The 26743-nt window shown below is 36.1% G+C and overlaps 1 protein-coding gene across 19 annotated transcripts in view; it reads right to left on the bottom strand.

Moving 5' to 3' along the window:
• Window positions 1-25280, bottom strand: part of C8H6orf58 (chromosome 8 C6orf58 homolog) — a 161032-nt gene extending 135752 nt beyond the window's left edge. For 5 of the 19 annotated variants that reach the window (XM_032484862.1, XM_032484860.1, XM_032484858.1 and 2 more), the window contains exons 1-5: window positions 24924-25279; window positions 22247-22333; window positions 20598-20782; window positions 19573-19673; window positions 15698-15936 (exon numbers count right to left, since the gene is read on the bottom strand). In XM_032484862.1, coding sequence (XP_032340753.1) covers window positions 15698-15936; window positions 19573-19673; window positions 20598-20782; window positions 22247-22333; window positions 24924-25224 — 913 coding nt within the window. In that variant the 5' untranslated portion in view covers window positions 25225-25279. Of the gene's footprint in view, window positions 1-1679; window positions 1897-2430; window positions 2496-3701; window positions 3828-6226; window positions 7798-8070; window positions 8500-15697; window positions 15937-19572; window positions 19674-20597; window positions 20783-22246; window positions 22334-24923 lie in introns of those variants that run through there. The other 14 variants (XM_032484869.1, XM_032484865.1, XM_032484866.1 and 11 more) reach the window with 9 other exon arrangements.
• Window positions 25281-26743: the final 1463 nt, after the last annotated feature.

Raw genomic sequence — 26743 nt, 5'->3', positions numbered from 1 at the left:
GGTAAAAACCCTTGCAATAACTTTTGTTTGTAGGTAGTTTTGGTTTTTTCCTCCTAAAGCTGTTTAATCATATTGGTAAGAACTCTTGGAAAGTAGTCATTAGAAACACCTAATCATGCTGCCCTGCTAGTTCTCCATCCACCATCATCTACGGCCTCAAGGAGGTTTCATATTTCATACTTGTTAAGTGACCTTTCTACATGACATGCTGATAACACTCAGAAGTGGGCTCCTGCAGTATGATTGCCCCACTGAGATGGGGCCCCAAAGGACAATAGGAATCGGAGAAGCTTGAGCAGGGCATCTGGCCATGCACTTTCCTTGGAAGAAGATGTGACCCTGGGTATTGTTCTTCACAGTTTCATTTTCAGTGAACAGAGACTTGGAAGAACTCAAATAGTGATTGTAACATGAGGAAAATTATGCATGAGGCTGGAAGACTTAAGTTTCCCCCTTCAAGACTGGCTATCATCATAGCTGAGTGTTCAACCCACAGACGACAGGTAACTACTCTGAGCCCTCAACTGGGTAAAATCTGGGAGCATAAACCAGTTTACTGGTAGCAAGTGGATTGTAGTGTATTCCTTCCACCATGAAAGGAGCTGGGATTTGTACTCATTGAAATCAACACTCACTTTGGATTAGGATTTGCATTACCCATTTATAAAACTTCTGCCTGCTTTTATGGACTGTCTCAATGTCTGAATTGCTGTCAAGGTATAACAGACAACATTGTTTTTTTACTAAGATATTATTTGTGTAGCAGAAAAAATTTCAAAGGGATTCTGGTCTTGCCGTGTACTTTTAGTGGAAAGGTGTATGGAAGTCTCAATAAATACCACCTAGTGAGATTGTGGGCTTATAAGATACAGCATATGCTCATAAGCAGAGACTGATATGTGCTGACTTTTCTCACACTGCTAGAGCAAATATCTTGTGAATCAAGGGGAGGGAAAATGGGAGTGGTTCCTCTAATTGTTTCCTCTAATGGCCCACTCACAATTTTTCTTTTCTTATCTCCTTAATGTTGTGCTTTGCTGATTTAAATACCATAGTTTCCAGGAAACACAAAAACATTTCTATTGAATCAGAAGAGGCACCCTCACCCAGCTATCTTGGGCTCCTTATGTTACTGAATCACTCCTTAGGTTACTGAAGGTTTAGGGTTATTAACCTTATTTATCCAAGTGAATTATGATTCCTGCTATATAAAAAGAAGTTAAGAGAAATATGTGTCGTATCAAGGGAATTCTCTGGCCAGTTCCTAAACACGTTGGGAAAAAAAAATATTGGAAGTCTGCAGCAACTTAGTACATGCAGGGCTATTAATGGCTTAGACACTTTAGGAATAAAGTCTTGGGTCATTCTACAGAGACAAGAACTTTGAATGGATTTAGAAGAGGAAAGATAATTTTTCCCTAATGAGTTTCAATAATGGCTACCATTTAAATAGGTTTATTTTCTTCTTTGCTTGAATATTTATATTTTATATCCTTAAGTGGCTTATTTTCTGTTCCCTATTATTTCGTATAAATATTACCCTAAAATTTTGTTGTTTAGTTGTAGAATGTTAAAGGGCATTTTGATTGAACCTAGAAGGGGAATGATCATCTCCCAGAGTTGAGTACAGAGTTAATGACAAAACTTGGGTTCCCCACTTACTGGACGGTGCCGCCATGTTTGATGGACCATGATGTTGATTTTATTGTTGAATTTGAAAATTAAATAAGGAATGAAGGATGTTTATGTATGTTGAGTTAACAGAGGTGTGGACTGTGCCAACTTGCCTACAGTGAGGTCATCATCATCCTTTAGCCCTCAGGTCTGGCATGGGAGTACATTTCCTTGATGAAGTTCTGGATTCAATAACCTCAAAAAGAGGTACTCATGCAGGATCTGTGGTGTGGAAGAGAAGAAGAATACCCTCATTCTTCTTTGACAGATGAGGGCAAATACTTGGGTAGGTTGCAGATGAGGCCTGCCTCAGACTCTGGGAATTCCCCTATGGAAAACCTGCTTCAAAATTGAAGGCATGTGGTAGTGGTTTTATTGGTGTATACATCTATCAAAATTCATCAAAATAAATGTTGTATTTGATAATGAACAAAATTCTTTTAGGCCCGGTATGGAGAGCTCAAGGTAATGTTTATATTGACAATCATCCACTTCAATTTGAAGATTAAGATTAAAAGTAGAAATAAGTGGAATGAGGTCACCTAGTACACCAAGTTTCAAATAGTGAAAAAATGATGTTATCTAAAGGCTTGAAAATAATCTTTGAAACATCTATCTATCATTTGTGACTTGTTTTGTATCACTAGTTACACTGGCTTCTCCTTGACAGCTAGATTAACAATCAAAATAGTTCTCTGGTTATCAAGCAGGAATGAGGGAGAATGTGTTTCATTAACAGAAGTTATGAATTCATACCTGTGAGAAAAGCCAGGCTGAGGAGTAGGCCTAGGAATAACCCGGGCCTGGGAGTGGCCAGAATCCTAGTAGACAAGATGAACACAGGAATCAAGAAGTAGGTAAAATTGTCCAAAGATAGAATATGCACCAATACTAGAGTGAGTACTTGGTTGAAATGACTTAGCATCAAGAACCAATACCAAACTGAAAATTAGGAAAATGTATGTGAGGTTGATTGGAAACAGAGTTGGTTGGGATTCAGAACCATCCCTGAGAGAGCTGAAGGGATAGAACCAGATATTTAATTCGAAACCTCTTCCTCAATTTTGGCAAAGAATCTCCACAAGTATATATATTGAGCATCACCTCCATATATACCAAAACTGAAGTAAATGTTTTCCTCAGTCAAATCTTATTTTTCACTTCCTCCTTGAGGGGTGAATCAATGTAGGACATGGGTAGTTTGGAACTGGGATATGTTAGGTGGATTCATCACGCCCCTGGTGCGGAACGTTTCCTGACTATGATTAACCCTAAGCTCTCATAGTCCTAAGTGCATCCTAGGGCCAACAAATTCAACATCATGATGTGGAGGATAAAGTGGCTAAATTATACAGGCTAAGCCTCTGTAATTTTGCTAATTCCTGCTTTGTTTAGACAGTTAATGGTACCTTTCTTCTATTACATTACAGGCGTTGGCTTCTATGTGATTGTGGTGTCCTTCCTTGCGGCAATTGAATCTGAGTTTTTGAGGGATTTACCATAGGAGGTAGAGTTAGTTTCTCAGGAGGAATACAGATACAACTTCTGTTATTCAACTGAGGAATGCTGTCATCCTATCCACAAATAATGGATTCAGCCAACAGGTTTTACAAGGTAAAAGAGTGTGATGATATTTGTATGAGTGGAATGAATGAAGTCACTGAAGGTCTTCTGTTGGATTTATGATTTAAATATAGACTACACTTCACATTTTTATGCATATGAAATTGTAAGTTTAGAGTTTTGTCCCTACCCACTCGAATTGTTCCTATTAGTATCCTGAAATGATACTAAATAATTAGTTAGGAGCAAATTGGTATAATTTTGTTCATAAAAATTTTTTTCAGTGGAATTGATTTAGTAATTACCAAATTATGCTTGTCTATGCATATAGATTAGCATAAATCTGCTTGTATAGCAAACAAGTAAAATTAAATGACATCTTTAAGTGTTAAAATCTAGTTTAAAAATAAATTTTATTTTTAATCAATTAACTAGATGAGTATTTCACAGTATTCTATTTCAGGAATTCATGAAATCGCTAATGAAATTTATTTTAATTTTATTTTACAGTCTTTTATTGACATAGATCATATTATTTATTCTGTAGTATTTGCTGTCCAGAAGGATGGTTTCCACTGTCAGTGATGTTCCTAGGTACAACACAGATGAAGACACAGCAATCACATGGGGGGTTGATGTTGGAAAACTGAAACTTGGTGATGTGTAAGATAATTGCTTTTTGTGATACCATTACACTCTTGGTTTCTTTCTAGCACTGTAAAATATAATGTGTAAACTTTTGCTTTTGCCTCAAATATTCATTATTCATATTTTACAGAATGTATAGGAAATACTTTTTCCATTTCTATTTGCAATTCATTCATCTAAGAGTCATCTGGTCCCTCAATGAAGATTACACATGAAAAGATAGCTGGTTATTTACACTTCTTCCAGGAGAAAGTTTCATACATTCTTTGACGGCTCATAGTAAAGTAGTTCTTTATGCCCAATCAAATTTTTTATAGATGCAGTATGAAATTAATTTCTATTCTTAGATTCTGGATGCTTATATAAGGTAGCTATGCAAATAGTGTGGTAAAAGATTCTATGTCGAATTTCAGTTAGCAGCACCACCTCTCATCCTCAAAAAACAAAAATGATTCAAGAGTTATTTTTCAATAGGTATGTGAGTTGCAGTGATTTAAATTATGTAAGTTCAGTCATTAAGCATGAGATTTTTGTCTCAAAACAGCCTTCAACAAACTTTTTGGTGTTGCTGTTCCTATAAAACAATACATAGATATTAGAATCTCAGAAAACCCTGAATGATAAATCTTTTAAATTCCTCACTGGCCACTACCTTTTGTGAAGTATTTTATATTGACTTTGTGAGGGAAATGTATTTTTTATTTAGATAGGTAAAAGTATATACTCAAAGGTGAAAGGTCTTGGCAAAATCTCCTCACCTATTCACAAAATACCCTTTTGCTGTTTTCCTCTTTGTCATTGCAGACTCCTTTTTCTCCATCTCCCGTCACTATATGCCTTTTCCATTGTCTTTCAGTATTAAGGTTGTCCACTCATAAAGGTGGGCATAGTGTAATTTTTTAGTCTTAGTGTGTCATGCCCATTGCCTCAACATTTTCTTTAATCAACAGCTCCAAACTTCCCTTAAAAGTATCTTCACAGTGACAATAAATTAGCCTCTGCTGTCTTTTATGGTAACTTGCTTACTTTTGTTGAGTACTTCTATGAACCAAGTACTGCTTTGCAAGCATTATCTCGTTTAAGCTTTTCAAAAATCTGATTTTAAAGAATTAAACAAATTTAGACGTGTGTGCGTGTGTGTGTGTGTGTGTGTGTGTGTGTGTGTGTGTATGGTATATATATATCTACCACATCTTTATCCAGTCATCTGTTGATGGACATTTAGGCTGTTTCCATGCCTTGGCTATTGTAAATAGTGCTGTTATGAACATTGGGGTGCATGTGTCTTTTTGAATTATAATTTTCTCCAAATATATGCCCAGGATTGCTGGATCACGTGGTAAGTCTATTTTTAGTTTTTTAAGGAATCTCCATACTGAACTCCATAGTGGCTGCAGTGATTTATATTCCCACCAACAGTGTAGGAGAGTTCCTTTTTCTCCACCCCTCTCTAGCATTTCTTATTTATAGACTTTTTAAAAATTGAGGTATAGTCAGTTACAATGTGTCAGTTTCTTGTGTACAGCATAATGTCTCTGTCATGCATATATAGATACATATGTTTGTTTTCATATTCTTTTCCATTAAAGGTTATTACAAGATATTGAATATGTTTTCCTGTGCTATACAGAAGAAGTTTGTTTTTAATCTATTTTTATTTGTAGACTTTTTAATGATGGCCATTCTGACTAGTGTGAGGTGACATCTCATTGTAGTTTTGATTTGCATTTCTCTAATAATTAACAACACTGAGCATCTTTTCATGTGCCTTTTGGCCATCTGGATGTCTTCCTTGGAGAAATGTCTATTTAGGTCTTCTGCCCATTTTTTGATTAGGTTGTTGGTTTTTTTGATATTAAGCCGTATGAGCTGTTTGTATATTTTGGTAATTTCTCTTTCATTATTTTAAATATATCATGCCACTTCCATTCTGGCCTGTAGAGTTTCTGTTGAAAAATCAGCTGATAATCTTATGGGAGTTCCTTTATATGTTATTTGTTGCTTTTCCTTTGATGCTTTTAATATTATCACTTTATCTTTAATTTTTGACATTTTAATTATAATATATTTTGGTTTGCTCCTCTTTGGGTTAATAATCTTGTATGGGACTCTCTGCACTTCCTGGACTTGGGTGACTGTTTCCTTCCCCTACTTTGCCCACCCCAGCCTCCAAAATCATCTGTTTGTTCTCTGTATCTATTTTTTCTATATTCCACATATAAGGGATCTCATAAGGTATTTGTCTTTCTCTGACTAATTTTGTTACCAGAGTTGCCACCAGATCCTTGCTTAAAACCTCCCTACCCCACCTCGAACAAGAACCCTAACATACATCTTTAAGTAAGTAGAATTAAATTTTTATAAAGTTTTGAAAATAAGCAATAACAGAGAATGACCAAAAAACAAAAACAAAACAGAGTAACAGCTAATATTTATGGAGCACATATTCACTGCATTGAGCACTGTGTATTTCCATCTGTGTTTAACACTCCCCAAACCTCTATAAGGTAAATTAGCCAGTATCTCTCTCATGTAGTTTAGAAAATTGAGGCTTGCAGAAATTTTTTATCCAGGGTCAAAGAAGATACCATAAATGGAATTGTACTATGTAGTCTTTTTTTTTGTAGTCTTTTTTTTTTAATATTGGCATTTCCTCTAAGTGTAAACCCATGGAAGTTGTTGCATGTATCAATAGTTTGCTCCTTTTCATTGCTGGTAGTATTCCATTTTATGGATGTACCAGAATTTGTTAAACCATTCATTCATTAACAGACATTTAAGTTGTTTCCGGTTTCTTTTGTTATTAGAAATAAATTTCCATGAACTCAATTACAGACTTTTATGTGAACATAAATTTTCATTTCCTTGGGATAAATGCCCAAGTTCCTGGGTTCCATGATAAGTGTACACTTAGTTTTATAAGAAACTGTCAAACTATCTTCCAGAGTGTAATCGCTTGCAAATAAATGCCAGGATTATCACCATCAGAGAAAGAAGATACAAGTAATTACAAGAGTGTGGTAGGGTCAGGGGAAGTCTAGAATGAACCATTGAAAAATGGACTATGAATAATGATGATATTTTTTAGATTATCACTAGATGGTAGTATACAGCCTATTAAATATAGTCTATTCCCTCTTTCTGCTGTTGTTTGGAATCTACCCTCCTCATCTACCAGACAGTTTTTCTTGGTCTGCCTCTGCTTGCTGGGATTAGGTCAAAGCCTGTGTTCCTGGGGCACTAGTATCTGTTGATTTTTCTCTATTTACTGGTAGCTATTTTGTCTTTTTAGCATTGTCTGTCTTCAAGTAACATTGAGGGTTTGGTTTTGTGTGGACATTTCATAAATGTATAGTTATTTCACATCATATGTGGTAGAAGATTTTGGGATTTTACAACACTGTCTCTGTTGTCCACAACAACCAGGAAATCCTCTGTGTGCTTTTGGATTCAATAAAAACATATTCATAGTCCTCGGTCATCCATCAAAGATATTTTTACTGCCCCAACAATATAGCACATGTTATCAATTTCTGAGGACAATTATTGTAACAATTGCTAATTTTTCTGGATGCCTACTGTGCATTGGGAAGAGTCCTAGTCACTTTATGTTTTTATTGACTTCAAAGTAATTCTGCAAGTAGGTTTTACAATCTCATTTTAACAATTACTAAACTGAGGCATGGAGAGGGTTAAGAAAATTGCCCATGTTCATCCTGGAAAGCAATAGAATTGAGATTTAAGCCATTATTTTTCTATTCTGATGTGCATACTATTCAAACCAACTTACCTAATTTCTTTTTCCAACAGTTAGTGGGTAGATTTGGTCTATGGGTGAACTCAGGGAAACCTTCAAATAAACACTTTATCTCAACTCTGAAAGTCACCACCTGCTGGCCAGTGCATTTTCTCCTAAAAAAGAGAAACCTTGACAATTTTGATCCTTGCACTCATTAAGTGTGGACCAAAGGAGGGGAAATTTACCTAATTGCTATAAACTTGTCGTCAGTGAAAACATACACCAAAAAACTGACAAATCAGTTGTATAGTCGATTTGCCAGCTCAGTTTTATGAGTTCTAAAATTTTAATTGACTGTCAGTACTTTATTTTAAAATGATCCGAACTTTGGTTATAATTCAGCAAGATATATTGCTTTAAATTTCATGAAATCAGTTTACATAGGATAACAAGAGAAGAGCCATACAAGTTTATTGTCTGCTGATTAATTTCTTAGTGATTTATGATACTTTAGTACAATCTTCTTTAGATCCCATAAAACTTTAAATGCTGATGAATGCAAAAATCAAGAATTATTAATTGAGCAAAATAATCATAGTGTTAATTTGAATATAAATTAGGAATGCTTGGACAAAATCCTAACAAATAAGCATAAATCAAAAACAGCAGAAACAAGAAAATTATATGGTGGGGATAGTGTTAAACTTTGAAATTACTGTTTCTCAACAAATTAGAATTGTTCATTTCTAATTCATTAACCATTTCCAAGAACGTTGGATTAAAAATAGCAAGGATTGTTTCAAAAAGCTCTAGAACTACCATCCTTGCAACATGTGTCTTCATTAAAATTTTCCATACAGTCAAAGATAATGAATCTGGAAAAGATATAAAATTATTACATGTAAATTTAATGCCCATTTGCTAAAATATTTATTTTAAACAAAATTCCAAGTATTTTGGATACAAATATATATATACATTACATGTTAATTATGCACATAAAGTTTTTGAATTTAAAATTAATTGACCAGCTTTTCATATAAAAATCAATAAGATATATAAGTAATTACCCAGAAAACTGGGAAGAGCACATGAACTCATTCAAAGAATTTTAAATTCATATAAGAGTGAAGTACCATTTTCTGCATAATACACTAACACAAATTATAGAAATCGCTATATGATAATATGTTGCAGAAAACAGGAACCTTAACTAATAGTTTTATGACAAAAATGTAAACTCCTGATAATTTTTTTGAATACCATTTGGCAGTATATGACCCACCGAATTTAATTCATTTCCTTTTGACAAATTTATTTGTAAAATAATAAATAATGGCAAGGAAAGTATACATAAAATGCCATTGTTACATTATTGCTAATAGCTTATAACAGAAAATAATATCCCCAGTTACGGTATGCTTATTAAACACTATGTGTCATTTAAACAGAAGGAGTTGGATCAGTATGTCCTAATATGGGAAAAGCTCCATGAAAATTTCCTAGTAAAAACTATAGTGCAAAGCAGTGAGTATGATTTCATTTGTACAATGTAAGTTTTTATTTATTCATTTATTTTCACTGTTTTATGTATTTTAAAAAATTATATAAATTTGCACCAAAGAGTGACTTTTAAAAATTGGGTGAAGAACCAAGAGATATAGATGAAGAAAGATGGTAACGAATAAGACATATTTTCATTTAATAAGTGTCATTTAGGGGAAAGGGAGGGGTGGGATAAATTTTAAATTTGGGATTAACAGATACACACTACTATATACAATATACATAAACAACAAGGACCTACAGTATAGCACAGGGAACTATATTCAATATCTTGTAATAACTTATAATGGAAAAAATCTGAAAATGAATACGTATTTATATTTATTATTTATATATTATATATATATAATTTATATGTATTATAACTGAATCACTTTGCTATACACCTGAAATATTGTAAATCAACTATACTTCAATAAAAAATAGAAATAAAAAATTAAAAAATTTTCTCTAAGAGATAAGATTGGTGGGTAAGTTTCTTAAATTTTCTTTTTGCAATTCCTAATTTTCCTAAAAGAATATTATGTGATTTATGTAATAAAAGTAAAATATTTCAAAGAAGTGTCACTGACTTCTTAAGTTTTAATATATTAAATATATTTTTAAATAAATCAGTAAAAGCTACAATTAAAGTGCATTTTGAATAAAGAGAAAATAAGTTAAAGTTTTAAAAACAATTTTTGAAAAGAAGAAATATTTTAGGTTAGATCTGTTAATGTACAAGAGGTAACCGTTTAGAAGTGTCCAGAATCTTTGGTCCCAGGTATACTTCTTTTTTTCCCCTAGGCCCTTTGGGGATGGGAGGATAATGCTTAATTTCCATGAAGAGCTATCTTCATAAATATCATTTACTCCTTTTCATGGAGATACAGCATGTTCCCCGATTGGTGGGTGACAGCATTTGGTTCATGCTTCTTAACTGGCTAGAGCTAACCTACTAAAGTCCTAAGACCCAAGCAAAGCTCTTCTTCTCTTCTATCTAGACTAGTGAGGAAGTGATACTAGGATGCTATCCTACTCTGCAGACTTTCCCTTGGGTGGCCTTTCCGAGGGCTAAAGAAGAGGTATGCAGTAGGAAGAACATTGGTGCTGCATATCTAAATCATATACTCCAACTGTTTTCCAGTATTGAAGCTGAGGTTCCACCTCCATTCACTCTCTCCTTTGCCTGTCTCAACTGGTTTTGATTTTAGGTGAGGCCAAAAAGAATGCTCTACTGATCCCTCTCAAATACCAGTACTCTTTCCTTGAGGGATTTAACTCATATATATGACGTTAATCATTACTTATATTAGAGACTGCAAAATCTAATGCCTACAGAGGACAGGATGGTAACATAAATGTTGGAAATCAGATAAATTAGTAGTGATGATAGCTATAAAACTATTTCAAAAAGAGGCAAATGCTACTCAACTTCAGGAGTTTGGTGATGTGCAGAAATGTAGACCCACCATACCCTGTATTATAAAGCTTTTTAGAAGAATCTCAGAAATTTAGATTTTTTTCATGAAATTTATCATTACTAAATTTTCACAAATAATTTTATATTTTAAATATTGATATTTGCAGACCAAACAAAAATGCCATGATCCATTCTTGGGTCAGTGGTTTGCCAACTCTGATAATCTCCAAAATACTCTTTGATCCTAGATGTTTCCTTACGGATTTTCTCTCTGGATGATCCATCAATTGATAAAAGTTGCGTGTTGAAGTCCCCTAGTATTATTGTTTTGCTGTTTATTTCTCCCTTTAGATCAGTTGATATGTGCTTTATATATTTAGGTACTCTTAGGTTTGGTGCATAAATACTTATAAATATTATATCGTCCTGTGGGATTGACCCTTTATCATTATATAATGATCTTCTTTGTTTCTTATTATAATGTTTGTCTTAAAGTCTATTTTGCCTGATATAAGTATAGTTAACTCAGCTTTCTTTTGATTTCCATTTGCGTGGAATATCTTTTTCCATCCTTTCACTTTAAGTCTGAGTGCCCTTAAAGCTGAAGTCAGTATATTGTAGGCAGTATAGAGCTGGGTCTTATTTTTTAATCCATTCAGCCATTCTGTCTTTTGATTGGAGAATTTAGTCCATTGGCAGTTAAAGTAATTATTGATAGGCTTGGACTACTGCCATTTTTTCCATTGTTTCCTGGTTGTTTTATGATACCTTTGTGCCTTTCTTCTCTTGCTCTCTTTCTTTGTGATTTGATGATTTTCTGTAGTGGTATGCTTAGATTCCTGTCTCTACCATTTTTGTATCTACTATAGATTTTTGCTTGTGGTTACCATGAGTCTTACATAAAATATGTTATATGTGGGAACCCATGATTGGGTTAACAAATTGTAACAGATCCCAGCCGCTTATCTCCTTAAAGAAGATGTGCTTAGTAACCGCCTTGAGGTTTTAGCAATGACCCAGGCCCCCGGCTATAAACACTCGGCGTGCCCGCTGTTAGTCTTCTATCCCCAAAACAGCCTTGGGCTGGAATGGTAAACAACTTATAAAAAGCTGCAGACTCAGAGGTGAGAAGGCCAATGACAGGTAAGATCCCCTGAGGGGGGCAACCTAAGACAGGCACAGCCTACTGAGTCCAAGTTGTTAAGCAGCTGATTCTCATACGTTCCGCCCTGATAAGCTGAAAGGCTCTACATGAACATGATTCACCAAAAGGGTCTTCTGACCTTGAGCCAAACACCAACAATAAACAAAGCCTTTGTACTCATTGTGATCCTACCCTGTCCTGCCCTAAATTCCTGCATTCCTCCTTTGACTGTACTCAATGAATATGGGAGATTTGAGAGGATCCTGGAGTTGGCTCCTGACTCCCTCTCGCTCTCTTGACTTTTCCACAGAGTCTTGAGTAATTCATTCCATCTCGGCGGGACTTCTGCTGGCCAGAACCCACAACTGGTGACGATCCCACAGTCGTATTTATAACAGTCTACTCTCAGTCTACAACTTAGTTTGAACACATCATAAAGTTCTACATTTTTATTCTCACACACCCCCAAATTTAATGCTTTCATTGTCACAATTGACATCTTTTGTCTTGTGTACCTGTTAACAAATAATTGTTATTATAGTTATTTTTACTAGTTTAGTCTTTTAACGTTCATACTAGATTTATATATGAATAACCACCATTACAAAATTAAATTATTCTGAATTTAACTGTATTTCACCTTTATCAGTGAGATTTATATTTTATGTTTTTCTATTACTAATTAGCACCCTTTATTTCAGCTTAAAAAGTCCTTTACCATTTCTTGTAAGACTGCTTTACTGGTGCTGAACTCCACCTTTTGCTTGTGCACAAAACTCTTTCTCTCCTTCAATGCTGGCGAACACCTTTGCCAGGTAGAGAACAACTTTTTCCTCTCAACACTTTGAATATGTTTTGCCACTTCCTCTGGACTGCAAAGCTCCTGCTGAAAAATCGGCTGATTTTGTTTTGTTTTTATTTTATTTTTTTTTTAAATAGAGTTACTGGGGATTGAACCCAGGACCCTGTGCATGCTAAGCACATGCTCTACTACTGAGCTATACCCCTGCCTCCAGTTAAATGATATCTTGAAAGGATTTTTGAGAATGTAAATGTGTATTTCTATTGAATTAATTTAAAATGCTCATTTTTAAATATCAATGTTTGTATTTTACCAATTGTTTGCTTCTCATATATCTTTTTTCTCTGTTCTCTACTTATTTGAAAATCCTATGGCCTTTGTCACTACGACTGAATTCTGTGTGTCACTGGGAGCATGAGGAATGGTTGGCCATGGGAATAGTGACTAGATAATAGTAAATGCCTCGTTATGTGATATCTACACAATTATGCTATCAAGGTCACTTTCTTTTAATCAGTAGTTTCCAACATTTAATCTCCAATTTTTTTCTTGTGAAAGCAACTCAAAACCACATATTAAATCCAAATCTAAATCTCAGTAATAAAATCTTGTAGTATGGGGCTTCCAAGCTTTCAAGACCTTCCAACTCTTGACTCAGTTCTTTACCCTTTACATCCGAACAGGAAAGAGCCAGCTTATAGGATCCAGGTCTAGAAAACAATCATGCTGTGTAATAATTTGTCAGAGATGGCTAGGTGACTCCCAAAACTCAGACATCTCCTTTCATGGTGTAGATTTGTCACCCAAGGTGGTTCGTCGGCAGCCATTTAATTCCTTAACCCCTTGCACCCAGATTTGGGACAATACGACTGTCTCATACCAATAGAGTATAGGAGGAAGTGAGAGGAATGTCCAGGCTGTCTCCAACACTATAGTATTTTTCTGCTGGTGAGATGTAGGTAATATAAAGGCCAGGGGCTGGAAGGACCACAGATGGAAGGATCTTCAGTCTGCTCCTCCTTGAGTGAAGGAAAGATGCCACTGACTGAATACACTGCCCTGGAACCATTACTACAGCAGGAAGAAACTTCAATTGCAGGAAGCCCTGAGGTGTTTGGGTTTATTTGTAACTAAACCTAATGCAAATAAGATTTCAAAAACATATATTTGACATTTACTTTGGGTTTTTTTTTTGTTTTTTTCTTTAACATTTTTTATTGAGTTATAATCATTTTATCATGTTGTGTCAAATTTCAGTGTACAGCACAATTTTTCAGTTATACATGAACATATATATATTCATTGTCACATTTTTTTCTCTGTGAGCTACCATAAGATCTTGTATATATTTCCCTGTTCTATACAGTATAATCTTGTTTATCTGTTCTACATTTTGAAATCCCAGTCTGTCCCTTCCCACCCCCTGCCCCCTTGGCAACCACAAGTTTGTATTCTATGTCTATGAGTCTGTTTCTGTTTTGTTTTGGTTTTTTTTTTTTTTTTTAGATTCCACATATGAGTGATCTCATATGGTATTTTCCTTTCTCTTTCTGGCTTACTTCACTTAGAATGACATTCTCCAGGAATATTCATGTTGCTGCAAATAGCATTAGGTTGTTGGTTTTTATGGCTGAATAGTATTCCATTGTATAAATATACCACATCTTCATTATCCAGTCATCTGTCGATTACTTTGTTTTATGTCTTTTAAATCTTTCAGATTCTTTTTTGTTTTAAAAATGTTAATTTTTAAAAGTTGAAGTACAGTCAGTTTACAATGTTGTGTTAATTTCTGGTATACAGCATAGTGTTCAGTTATACACATATAAATAAATCCTTTTCATATTCTTTTTCATTATAGGCTATTAAAAGGTATTGAGTATAGTTCCCCATGCTATACTGTAGGACCTTGCTATTTACCTATTTTATATATAGTGGTTAGTATCTGCAAATCCTAACTCCCAATTTATCCCTCCATCTTTCCCTTTCCTCTTCTGGTAACCACAAGTTTATTTTCTATGTCTGTGAGTCTGTTTCTATTTTATTTATATTAGTACAAAAATACTAATATTTTAATTATGTTTTAACTTTGATTCACTGCATTTAGAGCATGTCTGGAAAATTAGTATGATATGGTACTGCAAACTTGCAATTAAAGATTCCTTCTGTTTTTCACGCTGCTAGGAAACCCTACAATTGAGGGGCTGGAGCAGAATACTTCTGCCAGACTACGAAGGCTGAATAGAGGGAACTCACATATGTCAGTTTGCTAGTTTTTTCATTAACTGTGGCAGGTTTTCTTTTGAGATTCCTTTATTTTTTTCTAAATTTAAGAGTGATACTAAAGTGAAAGAAAAGAACTACAAAAAGCATGTATCTGGGTTTGGAGATGAAAAAAGTAGACCTGAAGCAATCTGGTAGCTTTGTGGGTCAACAAGGACCTATATGGCTGCTCTCTTGCTATCTGTACATCCTCTGCCTGACCTGACTCGGCCTTACCCTTACCTTATGTGCATAACTGTCTCCCCATCAAGGGCTGAAACTTTAATCAGTAACTGCCTACATGATCAGCCCTACTCCTAGCTGAGGATTGTTCTAGCCCTCGGACCAGGATGGCTCATGTATGTTTGTTATCAACAGGAAACAGCAGCCCTCACAATGGTTGCTAACCCAAAGATCTAGAGGGGAGGGGGAAGGAGGGCAGGGAGTGTTCCAGCAGTCCCCCTGGCAACCAAAGAGCCCTTTGGACACCATGCCCCCTATAACTGACAGCCCCCTCCTCCCCTGTGTAGCTAAGATTGCCATTGGCTATCCACGGTGGGGTATCACTCTAGGACCTTTGCCTCTGACTTGTAAGATTCCCTGTCCAATAAATTGCTGATGTCTCCATTGCTGCCTCTGGATTCTTTCTTTGGTCTCAAGAAAATAGGGTTAGTTACAAGGATTGCAGGACTGTGGGATGCTGCCCAATGGAACCCATCAGAGAGGACAACCCATGAGTGGAAGGACCAAAATGTGTGGGGTGGATATCTGCAAGAAATCATGACTTTCTTTGAGAGTATGTGTTATAGCAATACATACCTCTGATATAATCATTATTCCCTCCTTCGTTCAAAGAAATACTGATTTTCTTTAAGGTATTATTTATAAGGCTCTTACCTGTAGCGCTATCCACTTTGTGAAGAAGATTTAGACCAAGCAGGACTGTGTTCTGAAGGGCGGTAAAGTTGCTGATGAAGGGGGCTTTATCCCCACTGACAAGCACTCGTGGTGGCAGGGCCTTCTGGAACTCAGACACTCTAATAAACGTTGTAGGAAAGCGAGATGTAGCTAGATAGTCCAAAGCCACACACCAATCTCTTCCAAAATCTGCTTCTGGTTCAGAATAATATTCCAACCTAAAAGACGAGTGGAAACATGTACCATTATAATTAGTCCACTCGGAATTTCAGCTTCATTGTTTTCTGGGAAAGATCACTTTCTGCTGACAAACTAAGAATGTAGTTTTTAGTTTTAGGATGTGATGGTTTGAGGACCTACCTTTGAAGATATGTAGGTAATTAAAAGTTTTAAATTTGGAAAGGATCATCCCATCAATTGTTTATATTTTGCTTTGAGTGTGTATCTCTTTTAATCAGATACCTTACAGTTGGAAATCATATAATAACCAGATGTTAGACCATAACTGAGGACTAGAAATATGCAGATAAAGATCAAATGTTCCAAGACAAAATTCTTCCTAAACTCAGACATCCTTTGTAAACTATTGATTCTTGAAGTCAGAAAGCCCCAAAACACTGAGTATCCTAGAGAGAAAGATGTCTGATGTTCTTGTCTGATTTTCCAAATAAGTGCTTTTTTCCTAGTGGAGCCTCCTCGGTAGCCAAACCCTCTCACCTATTTAGAGAACAAATTATTACATTGGAAAGGTTAAGAGTGTAATAAATAGTTTTATAACTATATAATTCACAGCTCCTGTCCCCCTCTGGTCTAAGCATGCAAAACAACTTGCAGGTTTTGACAGTTATTCCCCTTGAAACGTTGTCTGCTCCACGCTTTCCTCACCAGCTATGTTCTCTTTTAAGTCTCCTCATAGATGTCACCTCCTTCACAGACTTCTCCAGCCCAGCTGAGGTGGAATCAACTATTTCCTCTTTCTCTATATTCCCAAAGCACTATATCACTCATACATTAAAAATTTTGTTTTCTCACTAGATTATATTGAAATTTTTATTAATTAGGTTATGTTATAATTTCTCTGTTTCCACAGTACAGTGCATATGGAGGGTCTAATAAGTAGAAAATGCTTGCATTATGTTTCTAAGCAATCCATAACATAAGCCGGAGGAGAAAACTTGCTGTGTTTGGCTCCCGTACACATGGGCTTCTCACTGCCTCCCACACCCAGAAGTAGAAGACTGGGTGCAATGAACGCTTGATGAGAGAAGAGTCTGGTTCGGATTCACAGCTGATTGCCTTTAGTCACATCACAGCTGACAATGAAGTAAGGAGTAACAGCAGTGTGAATTCATAAGGATTTTGACCAATGGCCACCTAACCCTAGTAACAGTGGATTAAACAAATTGCAAGGGAGTCAGCAACATGAGGAAACGAGGAAAGGGATGAGGGCACCAGGTCAAGACACAGAGGGCATATGAGCACAAGTGGAATTTAATGGAAGCCTTTCACATTGTTCAGTTGAATGGGTTACTGAACAATTCAACCAATAAGTCAGTTAAGATGTGGTCAAAGAGAAAGAAAAATACACCCTTAAAGGCTCATTTTAATTTAAAACATTTAAAAACATAAACCATGGACATGTACCAGCCAATCTGACCATCCAGGACCACAGAGTTTGACTTAAGTATATGTAGACTACACAGAGCTCAGTTTTGTCTCGTGTAAATAAACAACTCCTAGTATATTTTTTACCTAAAGTAACTAACGCATGAGATTCCAAGGAAGGTCCCCAGGCTGAAGCAGACTGCAAATAGGGCCTCGATTCTTCAATACTCTCTATATCCCCCAGAATCAATTCCCTGTCCTTTGCTCCCCTACATGGTACCATTAGAACACTCATCACCCCGAATCCTAGTTAAGTACAGGCTTGGCGTCTCCCCAGCAGAGTTCCTTACAAGCACCTGGCTCTTCTTAGTCACGAATTCAGCACTCCTCTCTATTTTTTTGGCATGTCATTTTCCAGTGCCCCTTCCCTGCTACAGTGGAAAAAAGGCAGGGGAAGAGAGGATGTATAATTTCCCACCCCTGGCTCAGCCATAAGATTTGATTTGGCCAATATTAGCCCACTTGACACACCATAAGTTTAACATGCATTCTCACATTTGGTTTCTCAAGTCTCCTGCCATTCTGTCATCACAGTGGAAAACACCCAGGCTTGCCTGACGGAGAGGGAGACATAAGTGGAGCAGAGCCAAGCTTCCCTACCCACCCCGTGGGGCCAGACAAAATCAGCCAACACTCTGTGAGCTCAGGAAGGATCAGCAGAGCTGCCCAGCCAAGCCTCAGACAGTGAGCAATAAATTCTTACTGCCATGTGACGCTGACATTCAATGGCTGTTGACTGTGCGAAGAGCTGGATGCAATACAGGGCCACGTTCCTAATTGCAGAGTCAGGATTTAAACTAGCAATTTGGCTTTTAAAAAGCTCATGTTCTCCACAACTGCCCTCTACTGACTCTTGTTTTGACGATAATAGTTACTTTATATGGAATGCTGCTTATGTGCCAGTGGCATGTTAAGCACGATGAATTGATGTATCATTTAATCCCCCAAATTATCCGATGTAGCATGTACTGTTATTATTACAGATTCAAAGATGAGAAAACTGAGTTTATCGCTGTTTGAATTGCCCAACTTAATACCAGTAAGTTGTTGAAGCCATAAGTAGGGGAGGAAACATGCTGTGAATCTGTGAACAGGTTATTTATTTACCTTACTGGATGGATGACGGCATCTGTGAGCAAGACAACAACCAATGGTCTAAGAGGTACCCGACATTCTTGCTGGATTTAGAAATTTACTTTTACAATACCAATGAGCCCTGATTTTTTTGTTGTTGCTGTCCATGTTTTAAACTATACACAGATTTCTATCCCATATGTCACTCTTGCTGGTTGACTCCACCCCCTAGACAGAGCCCATGATTGTTGATTTCATGCACGAACTTGACTGGGCCACAGGGTGCCCAGATATTTGGTCAAACATTATTTGGGGTGCTTCAGTGAGGGTGTTATTGGAAGATATTAACATTTAAAGCAATAGACTGAGTAAAGCAGCTTGCCCTCCATTATGTGGATGGGCCTCATTCAATCAGTTGAAAGGCTGAAGAGGACAAAAAGTTAATCTTCCTGTGAATAAGAGAGAATTCTCCTTCCTGATGGCTCTCAAACTGGGACATAGGCTCTTCCTGGTACTACAGCAGTTACAGGCTTTTTGCTTAAACTTGACATTGGCTTTGCAAATTATGGATTTGTCATCCTCCATAGTCATAGGAGCCAATTCCTTACAATGCATATCTATCTGTCTACCTACCTATCTGTGTATCTACCTATCATTGCCTATGAGCCTGTATTTCTGGAGAACACTGACTTATACAGTGCTATTCACATCTTAGCACAAATCATTTTTACAGCTTCACATCTAGGTGTGCCTGTGGAGTGGCCTGATAATCTTCTAGGCTATTTTGTGTGGTAATCCTGATGCTAGTTGACTTTTTGCCCCAAGTATGTGCCTATCAGATTATGTGCCTATGATAAAATTAACATAGATAATTTTTTTTTATTAGAGACAAATTGGTTGCATGTTTTGTTTGTTGGTTGGTTAGCTGGTTGGTTGTTACAGGGTTTTTTCCCTCAAATTTTTGCCCATTCTTCATAAAACACATTTTAAGCCTGATCATACTAAAACATTTATACCTTATCATAAAAATCCCCGATGATTAAATATAATATTTAATAGGAAGATTGATAGTCACTTTAAAAGGATAAAAAACAATAAATAAGACAAAAAATTACCTATCTTCAAAAACTTTGTAGACATCTTTCAAGCTTGAGGTATGTGCATCCCATAAGTACTTCAATAAGTCATCAAAGCTACTAGACGTTAACTGCAAATGCTATAGCAAAGAGAAGAAATTAATGTTTGAACAGCTATAACAATTCCTCTCCCTACAGTTTAATTTTGTTCACATTTACAATTTAGCAACATTCTACACGAGATGAGAAATTTTTTCTATGGATTAATTTAAGCTATCAGTGACTAGCACCCTGTAAAGACTATAATAATGATCTATTGTTAGTAGTAACATTAAATGCATTTATGAAACAGATGAACTTCATATGTTTTCCCGTAAGTCCATATTTTATACTGGCCAAGAGAACGTTATTTTTTGTTTATCAGTTGTTCTTCTGTTACCTTAGTTGAACTTACCACAAAAGTTTAAGATTAAGAAAAGATGAAAACTACTAGAATATTTAATTTAATCATACTTAAAATAATGAGCTAATAATTTATAGAACTAGCAACTCTATCTTTTTGCATTGATTTTGGCCCATGTCTATGCTTAAACATTGTATTTTATTTTGGTCATTGAATATTTAGTTTTGATTGCCATATAATTGTTTAATTCTACCAGTTTATGACCACTGATCAATTCAGTTGAAATAAGTTAATTGACTGTTCTAAAACCAACTGCATAATTATAGTTCTCCCAAGTGTTATACTTCAGTTGACCTGAAGGTTCAATTTACCAGAATCATCTTTTCATCCAGTGAGATAACCTGTCTGCTCTCATATTTACATATGGTTTATTTAGGGTGAGGTGAGTGGATAGATTTTGTGTTAATGTTATGTTGGTTCAGAGGTGTTAATGACATGCAACGCCCTGCTGTAATGTAATGGTATTACTATAACTTCCATAAAAATTTAGATTTTTTATACTGTATAATACACATTAAAAACTAAACAAAAAGTATTATACAAAAAACCCAAACTCTTACCACCTCCTAAGAGAATAAGTTATAAAACTTAACAAAAGCACCTTGTAAAAGGTATTCCACTTGCTCATTGTCTGAGGAAAGGATGACTGACAACTAGAAACATCAAGACAAAACTTCGTCTGATCCTTGGGTGGTGGCGAAAGCGTTACTTGATCTGATGATATCCCCATTATGCCAGAATCAACTGCACCAAGGAAGGGTAATGCAGATAGAAAGTAATTCATATCTGTAAAAGCAAAATACTTACTATTGTCATGAGCGCTAAATAATGTGATAGAGGATGTTTTTAAGGAATCTGTAAACCATTAAGCAAAAACTCAAAGATTCAGAAACATATGAAAAAAAAGTAACTGCAAAAAATTCGAAAATCTCCCTAAGGATCATACAGAAAACTGTAACATGCTTCTGTCAATAACCCTACAATCATAAAAGAATATGGGTTAAAGTAGTTGATGACAATATTTTAAAACAAAAAGTAGTTTTAATGAATTTGGTAATAACTCATGCTTTCAGAGAATGATGTAAAAATGGAAGAAAGGTATCTACTTATGCACAGAATGCTACACCACCACTGAGGTTTTACCATGAAATGTGACATTTTTTCCTAAATTATCTTAATGCAGTTATAGTGTTAATATTTTGTATTTTCTTTAACCAAGTTTAATGTGCAACCATGATGTCACAAAGTCATTGTCTTATATTAGGTCTTTAAAGCAAAAATGTTAGATAAATGTTGATAATAGATCTTTGGATAATTAAACTGAAAATAATTTAAGATTTTTAAAATTTCTTTCTAAATATAACCTATTCTAGCAGATTGAGACATTGTGGTTTAGTAGGCTGTAAAGCTTATTGTACTGATTCCCATTGGTGAAACACATTTGTTATTTGTGAACACATGCATTTGTGAACACAGTCCTGCGCCCCCAGTGTAGCAGGCTGATACTGCAAACTACAAAGTCAATCTGAGAAAGGAGAACCCTGAATTCTGGATTTGCGGCCATGACTACTTGTGAGTCTTTGAAAAAAATCAATTGGTATCACATGAGAAAAATATGCAAAGGTGGATGTCATATGTGTCACTTCAAGAAAGTAAAACTTAATATGCTTTTGTCTCTAATTATTGAGAAATAGCTCTAAGAAATTGTGTGTAAATTAGTTTTGCTACTAAAACACAAAATAAAATTAAGGAATTAGAAAATACTTTCTGACTGTTTTGGTATTGAATGTCTGTCTGAGGCCTTAGACTACTGATGGATAGAATGATTTGTGGTAGATTAATCTCTGACATGTTTACGAGTTACAAAATGAAACACATTTAGTCTGAGCAAAATGAGAAAAAGTAGTATTTTCTTGTTCTCTCGTTTCTCATCCTTCCCCATCCTGGAGACTCTTCTCTTCTGACCAGTGGGACCTCCCACCTGACTGCCAGTTCTAGTTGTTTAGAGGCCATTGTCCTTTGCAGGTCGTTTTTTCAGTCCCTGTGTGAAACGTGTCGGAAGGAATCATTATTGAGATGGTGGCCATTAAATCCTAGAATGTGACATAAAGCCCACAAGGTATAGGATGAAGTAGGTTCCTTTTCACAAAGGAATAGTGCTGCTTTTGTTTTTCTCTGTCCCTAAGATGTCAGGTTGAATAATTTGGTGGAGGGAGGTTATTACTTATTTTGCTATTTAAAGGAACCTACCAGCCCACCAACTGTCCACAGAGATGCACAAATGATCTCCAGTTTCATAGCCACAGTCTGTCCTTCCGCTGGGATCAACTAATCTGCCTGGAAAAGAGAGTATGCATAGATTATTTATTATGCACATTTTGAAACTGATTATAATCGTTGCTTACCTAGGTGCATTTTGTTTGCAAAGTTGCACACACATTTATCTTCTGATGACTCGTTTCTCTTCCTATCACTCTTTACTCTTCATTTCCCATCACAGAACCAATTTCTCTTCTTCTATCTAACATCACTGCAATATTCTACTTTTGAATGATCTGTTTTGAATATTATTTGCTTTTGTAACCATTTTCTCTTCAACTCCTTTTTCTACTTCCCTTCAAACTTAGAGAAGCAATATGCATACAGATTGAAAGAAACCTGGAGTCCAAATCAAATCCTTGCTCTGTAATTTACTAACTTCACTTTGGCTAAATAAATAATCACTTATGCCTGAATTTCCTTATCTATACAATGAGGATATTAATGTTAACTAATCATAACTAACCATCATAAGGTGGTTGTGTTAAGTGATAAAAGAAAACATGAAAAGTGTTTCTTCCAATGAGTATAGTCGTTTCCTCACAAATGACAATTGATATTTTCTCAATCTCTCTCTGATTGTTCATGTTCATTTTATGTCATTTTGCCATCCCTCTTTCTGATCTTTTGTTCATCCTTCTGATTCTGATTTCCTTCCTCTTGTCAGCTGATGCTCCCAGAAGAGTTGTTCTGTTTTGTTGCACTTTTTCAGTGTTTTACTGGACTCATCTACAATTTTTTCTCTCCACTCCTGCTAACGTCCTCTTTTCCCTGACTTCTGCCTGAAGAAATCAGATTCATTCTCCCTTGATTCTTCAATTGCTCCCTGGCTGTCACACCTCTACTGACCCATGTGTTGCATCTTCTACTTTTGTTTCTACCCCTTCTCTTGTGCACTCCCCTTCTTTTCCTTCCATTTCTCTATAATTTCATCACCTTCCTTCTTTCTTTTGCTAGTTCTGGTCATCTCTTTTCCGTTCATATCTTCAGTTCTTTTCTTTTTCATCTCATTATTCTCCATCACTCAGCTTTCCTAATCTGATCATTCTCAAAGCAATAACTGATAAAGAATGTTGAATCTGTTAACCTGCATGAATATTAGGAGTGTGAATTTTCCTAACCGAGTATTTCTCAGACTGCACACACACACACACACACACACACACACACACACACAAAGAACGATACCCTATACTCAATCACGTATACCTATGCCATGCTATTTCCAAGCTCAAGTCTTTAGCTTAATTTTCCACATTATTACAATAGAATTTCTGGTGGTGGACCTCTGCACTGATGTTTTTTAAATGCTAGGTAATTATTTTCAAGATGCAGCCACGCCTGAGAAACACTGTTTCCGTTCATTCTTTTATTCTCTAATAGATTTCATTTCTTTTTTCCCCAGTGAAATTCTGCCCACATTTCAAGTCTCAGTTTAAATCCATTTTTTTATCTGATTACTCCAGCTGACTCTACTGTGTCCCCTGTTTTGCACTTCTAACTTTTACTTGAGTTGTTATTTATTGTTTTCTGTTTCAATTGTGTTGTAACACCTTTGATGACAAGAAAACTGTCTGAAATACTTATCTACCCCAACCCCATAGCTACTTTTAGAAAATGCTGGAAACATCTAAGCCCATTATTAGATGAGTTTAGTCAGGCTTAATCATGATATGTGAGTGTAATGAAAGAGTAAGAAGGGTATTAATCTATCAGCCCACTCAGCCTCCATCTACTGCTGGCCTCCAGGCTCCCTGAGACTGGCATGTCTCCACAGTGGACTATATATTAATGCTGTCTCCTGGACCTCGATCTTTTCAATTCTGAGGAAAGTCGGATAAATAGGAGTCAGTCTGAGTCTCAAGACATCCCCTGACAAATGTGGATGAGTTGCCATCTCCAGTAGCTCCTGTATGTGACCCCTACTCAGATCTCAGATAAATCTTAATCTTCTCCCTATGTGTTTTCCATCAGAACAGAACAAACTTACTTATTGGTGGTGTTATCAGTGTGGAATGAAGGAGGCACTACTCTCTTTCATGAGCTTCTCTGTCAGCCTAAATATCTTGTAACTCATGAATCTTTTGCCTAAACATATCTTCTAACTAAACCCTAGAGTGCACTTAATTTTCCAAAGGAAGCAATCATTTGCAGAGAAACAACCTCATGAACAAGGTGCCACTCCTTGCCTGTCTCCATTTCCATGTATAGGTAAACACAAATAGAACTTTAAGACATTCCAACTAATTTGACATCACCTTCTGTTTTTTAATGCTTATCTTCTTGACAGTTTTATTCTTCCCAGTGCTTAGAATGAAGACTGGCACCTGGTAGGAGTTCAATAAATATTTGCAGGATGCCCAGTAGGTTAGATATGAAGTCTCTTTTGTTCAACATCTATGCCATATGTCCCATTGCAGTTTCTAGTCAAAACAGGCAACACACAAAAGAGATTTATGGAAGAAAAAGAGAAGTAGAAAATAATGGTAATGGGGGAAAAGAGGAAAAATAAACTAATCAATTTTCAGATACATAGTCTGATATGTACAGAGTCCCAGTCCCAGTTACAGCTTGGCTATACTGGAATGAAAACAAGAGTCGTTCTTACCTGTAGTATATTGCCAGCCATGCTGCAAAGGCAATCCCCATAAAATATTTTGTTCATTATCTGGTGCAAATTTTTCAAAATAACTGGCTGTCTTGTTCACGAGGATTTTATACATCCCCATCCTCTCAGGGTACACCCAGGGATCGATAATGTGCTTTCCATTTTCCACCCTGTAGTCACTGAACTGACCAGGACTCTCATTCCACAGTGGAGGATAGAGATCTGAGAGATTGAACTCTCCTACTAAAGAAACAGAAATGCAGCTGACTAGCACACAGGCCCAAGGGTGAAGGAAAGCCATCACGCCAGAGCTAAGGGTTGAGGTTGTGACAGCGCTTTTATTGGGAAATGGAGGAAGAAGTCACTGGTATTTGCTTCTACACTAGCATAGCAACACTGTTCTTGCCCCTAGGGACAGCCTTACCAATGAAAACAGGCTGCTTTCTCAAGAATTGAGAAGAAACTGGTGGTTACCAGAGGGAGAGGGAGGGAAGAGGGGGGAGTTAGGGGTAAGGGATTAAGAGCTACAAAATACTACATGTAAAATAAATAATGAACAAGGATGTATTGTACAGCACAGTACATATAAACACATACATAAAATAAATCTATTATTTTGTAATAACTTTAAATGGAGTATAATCTAATAAAATGTTGAATCACAATGTCATACACCTGAAACTAATATAATATTGTAAATTAACTATATTTCAATTCAAAAAATAAAGAAAATGATGAAATAAAATAGGGTACTTCCCTTGTTTAATAACATCATCAATATAGTTTGCTATTCACATGATAATTGAAAAACAGCTGTTGAAAATTTTAATGTTGAATGAGTCAATATTTTAAACACTTTCAGAAACTGCTATTATATTCACATTGTGTTTTTATGCCTATTAAAGTACAGTCCTACACATCTATCTTGACCTTATTCATCTAGAAATAGAAAGATATGAGCATTTACTGATCTTTGCAGAAAAGAATTTATAGCAAGCCTGAGATTGGTATCATTAGGAAAATCTGCTTGAAAGGTTGGCACTTGGCTGTCATCTGTGTACTTGGCTCTCAAAGTTCCCAATCTACAGTTAAATGACAAGGGTGATTAACTCAGGGCAAAAAAACACCGAAGCTAGAAAATGACAAGTAGTCCTTGAGATGAATAGCTAAAACTATTGAATAGTTAACAGTTTTTGCTTGGATCTGGGCATACCTTTCCTTGTGTTAAGCCTGTAGTGCAGGGGACTGTAAATCTGGTTGAGCACAGTGTGGTATTTGTTTGGTTGCTATGATCACAATAAGTGAACTAGAGACTTCAAATTACACTAATGATGCCTTGCATTTTATACTGGGGCCTGCTTTGCCAGAAGATTTAAAAAAAAATCTTCCCTGCCTTTATCTTTAGATTTTAGATTACGCTTCAAGTTGAGTCTATCTCTTTATCTTTCCCAGAGTATCTCATGCTTGTTTTCCTTGCCACTTGTTGGTCTGGTGGAGGTTAGGGGAGGAGGAGTCCTTCTCTGATTAAGCTTCCAAGTTAGGGAGGTGCCAGTCAGGGATGGGCCAGCACAAGTCCTGTTTACCTTCCTCTTGTTCTAGTCTAGGGCTTCCTGCCAGGTATTCTTGCCCTTTATCCATGTTTACAGAGTTTTTATCTTACCTTTGTGTGGGAGCACAATCTTGGGTTAACAAGTTGTAGGACCACATTGCTGAAAACAGCTGGGCATGCTTTGCTCGTCTAGAACAGGCTGTCTCTGATTCATGAGATTCCTACGCTTCCCTGCCCTTTCGTTATCTCTTAGCATGTCGTAACCTAGAAC

This window comes from Camelus ferus, chromosome 8, assembly GCF_009834535.1.
Source record: "Camelus ferus isolate YT-003-E chromosome 8, BCGSAC_Cfer_1.0, whole genome shotgun sequence".
NCBI lineage: Eukaryota > Metazoa > Chordata > Mammalia > Artiodactyla > Camelidae > Camelus > Camelus ferus.
This window is presented reverse-complemented; position numbering and strand designations above follow the sequence as displayed.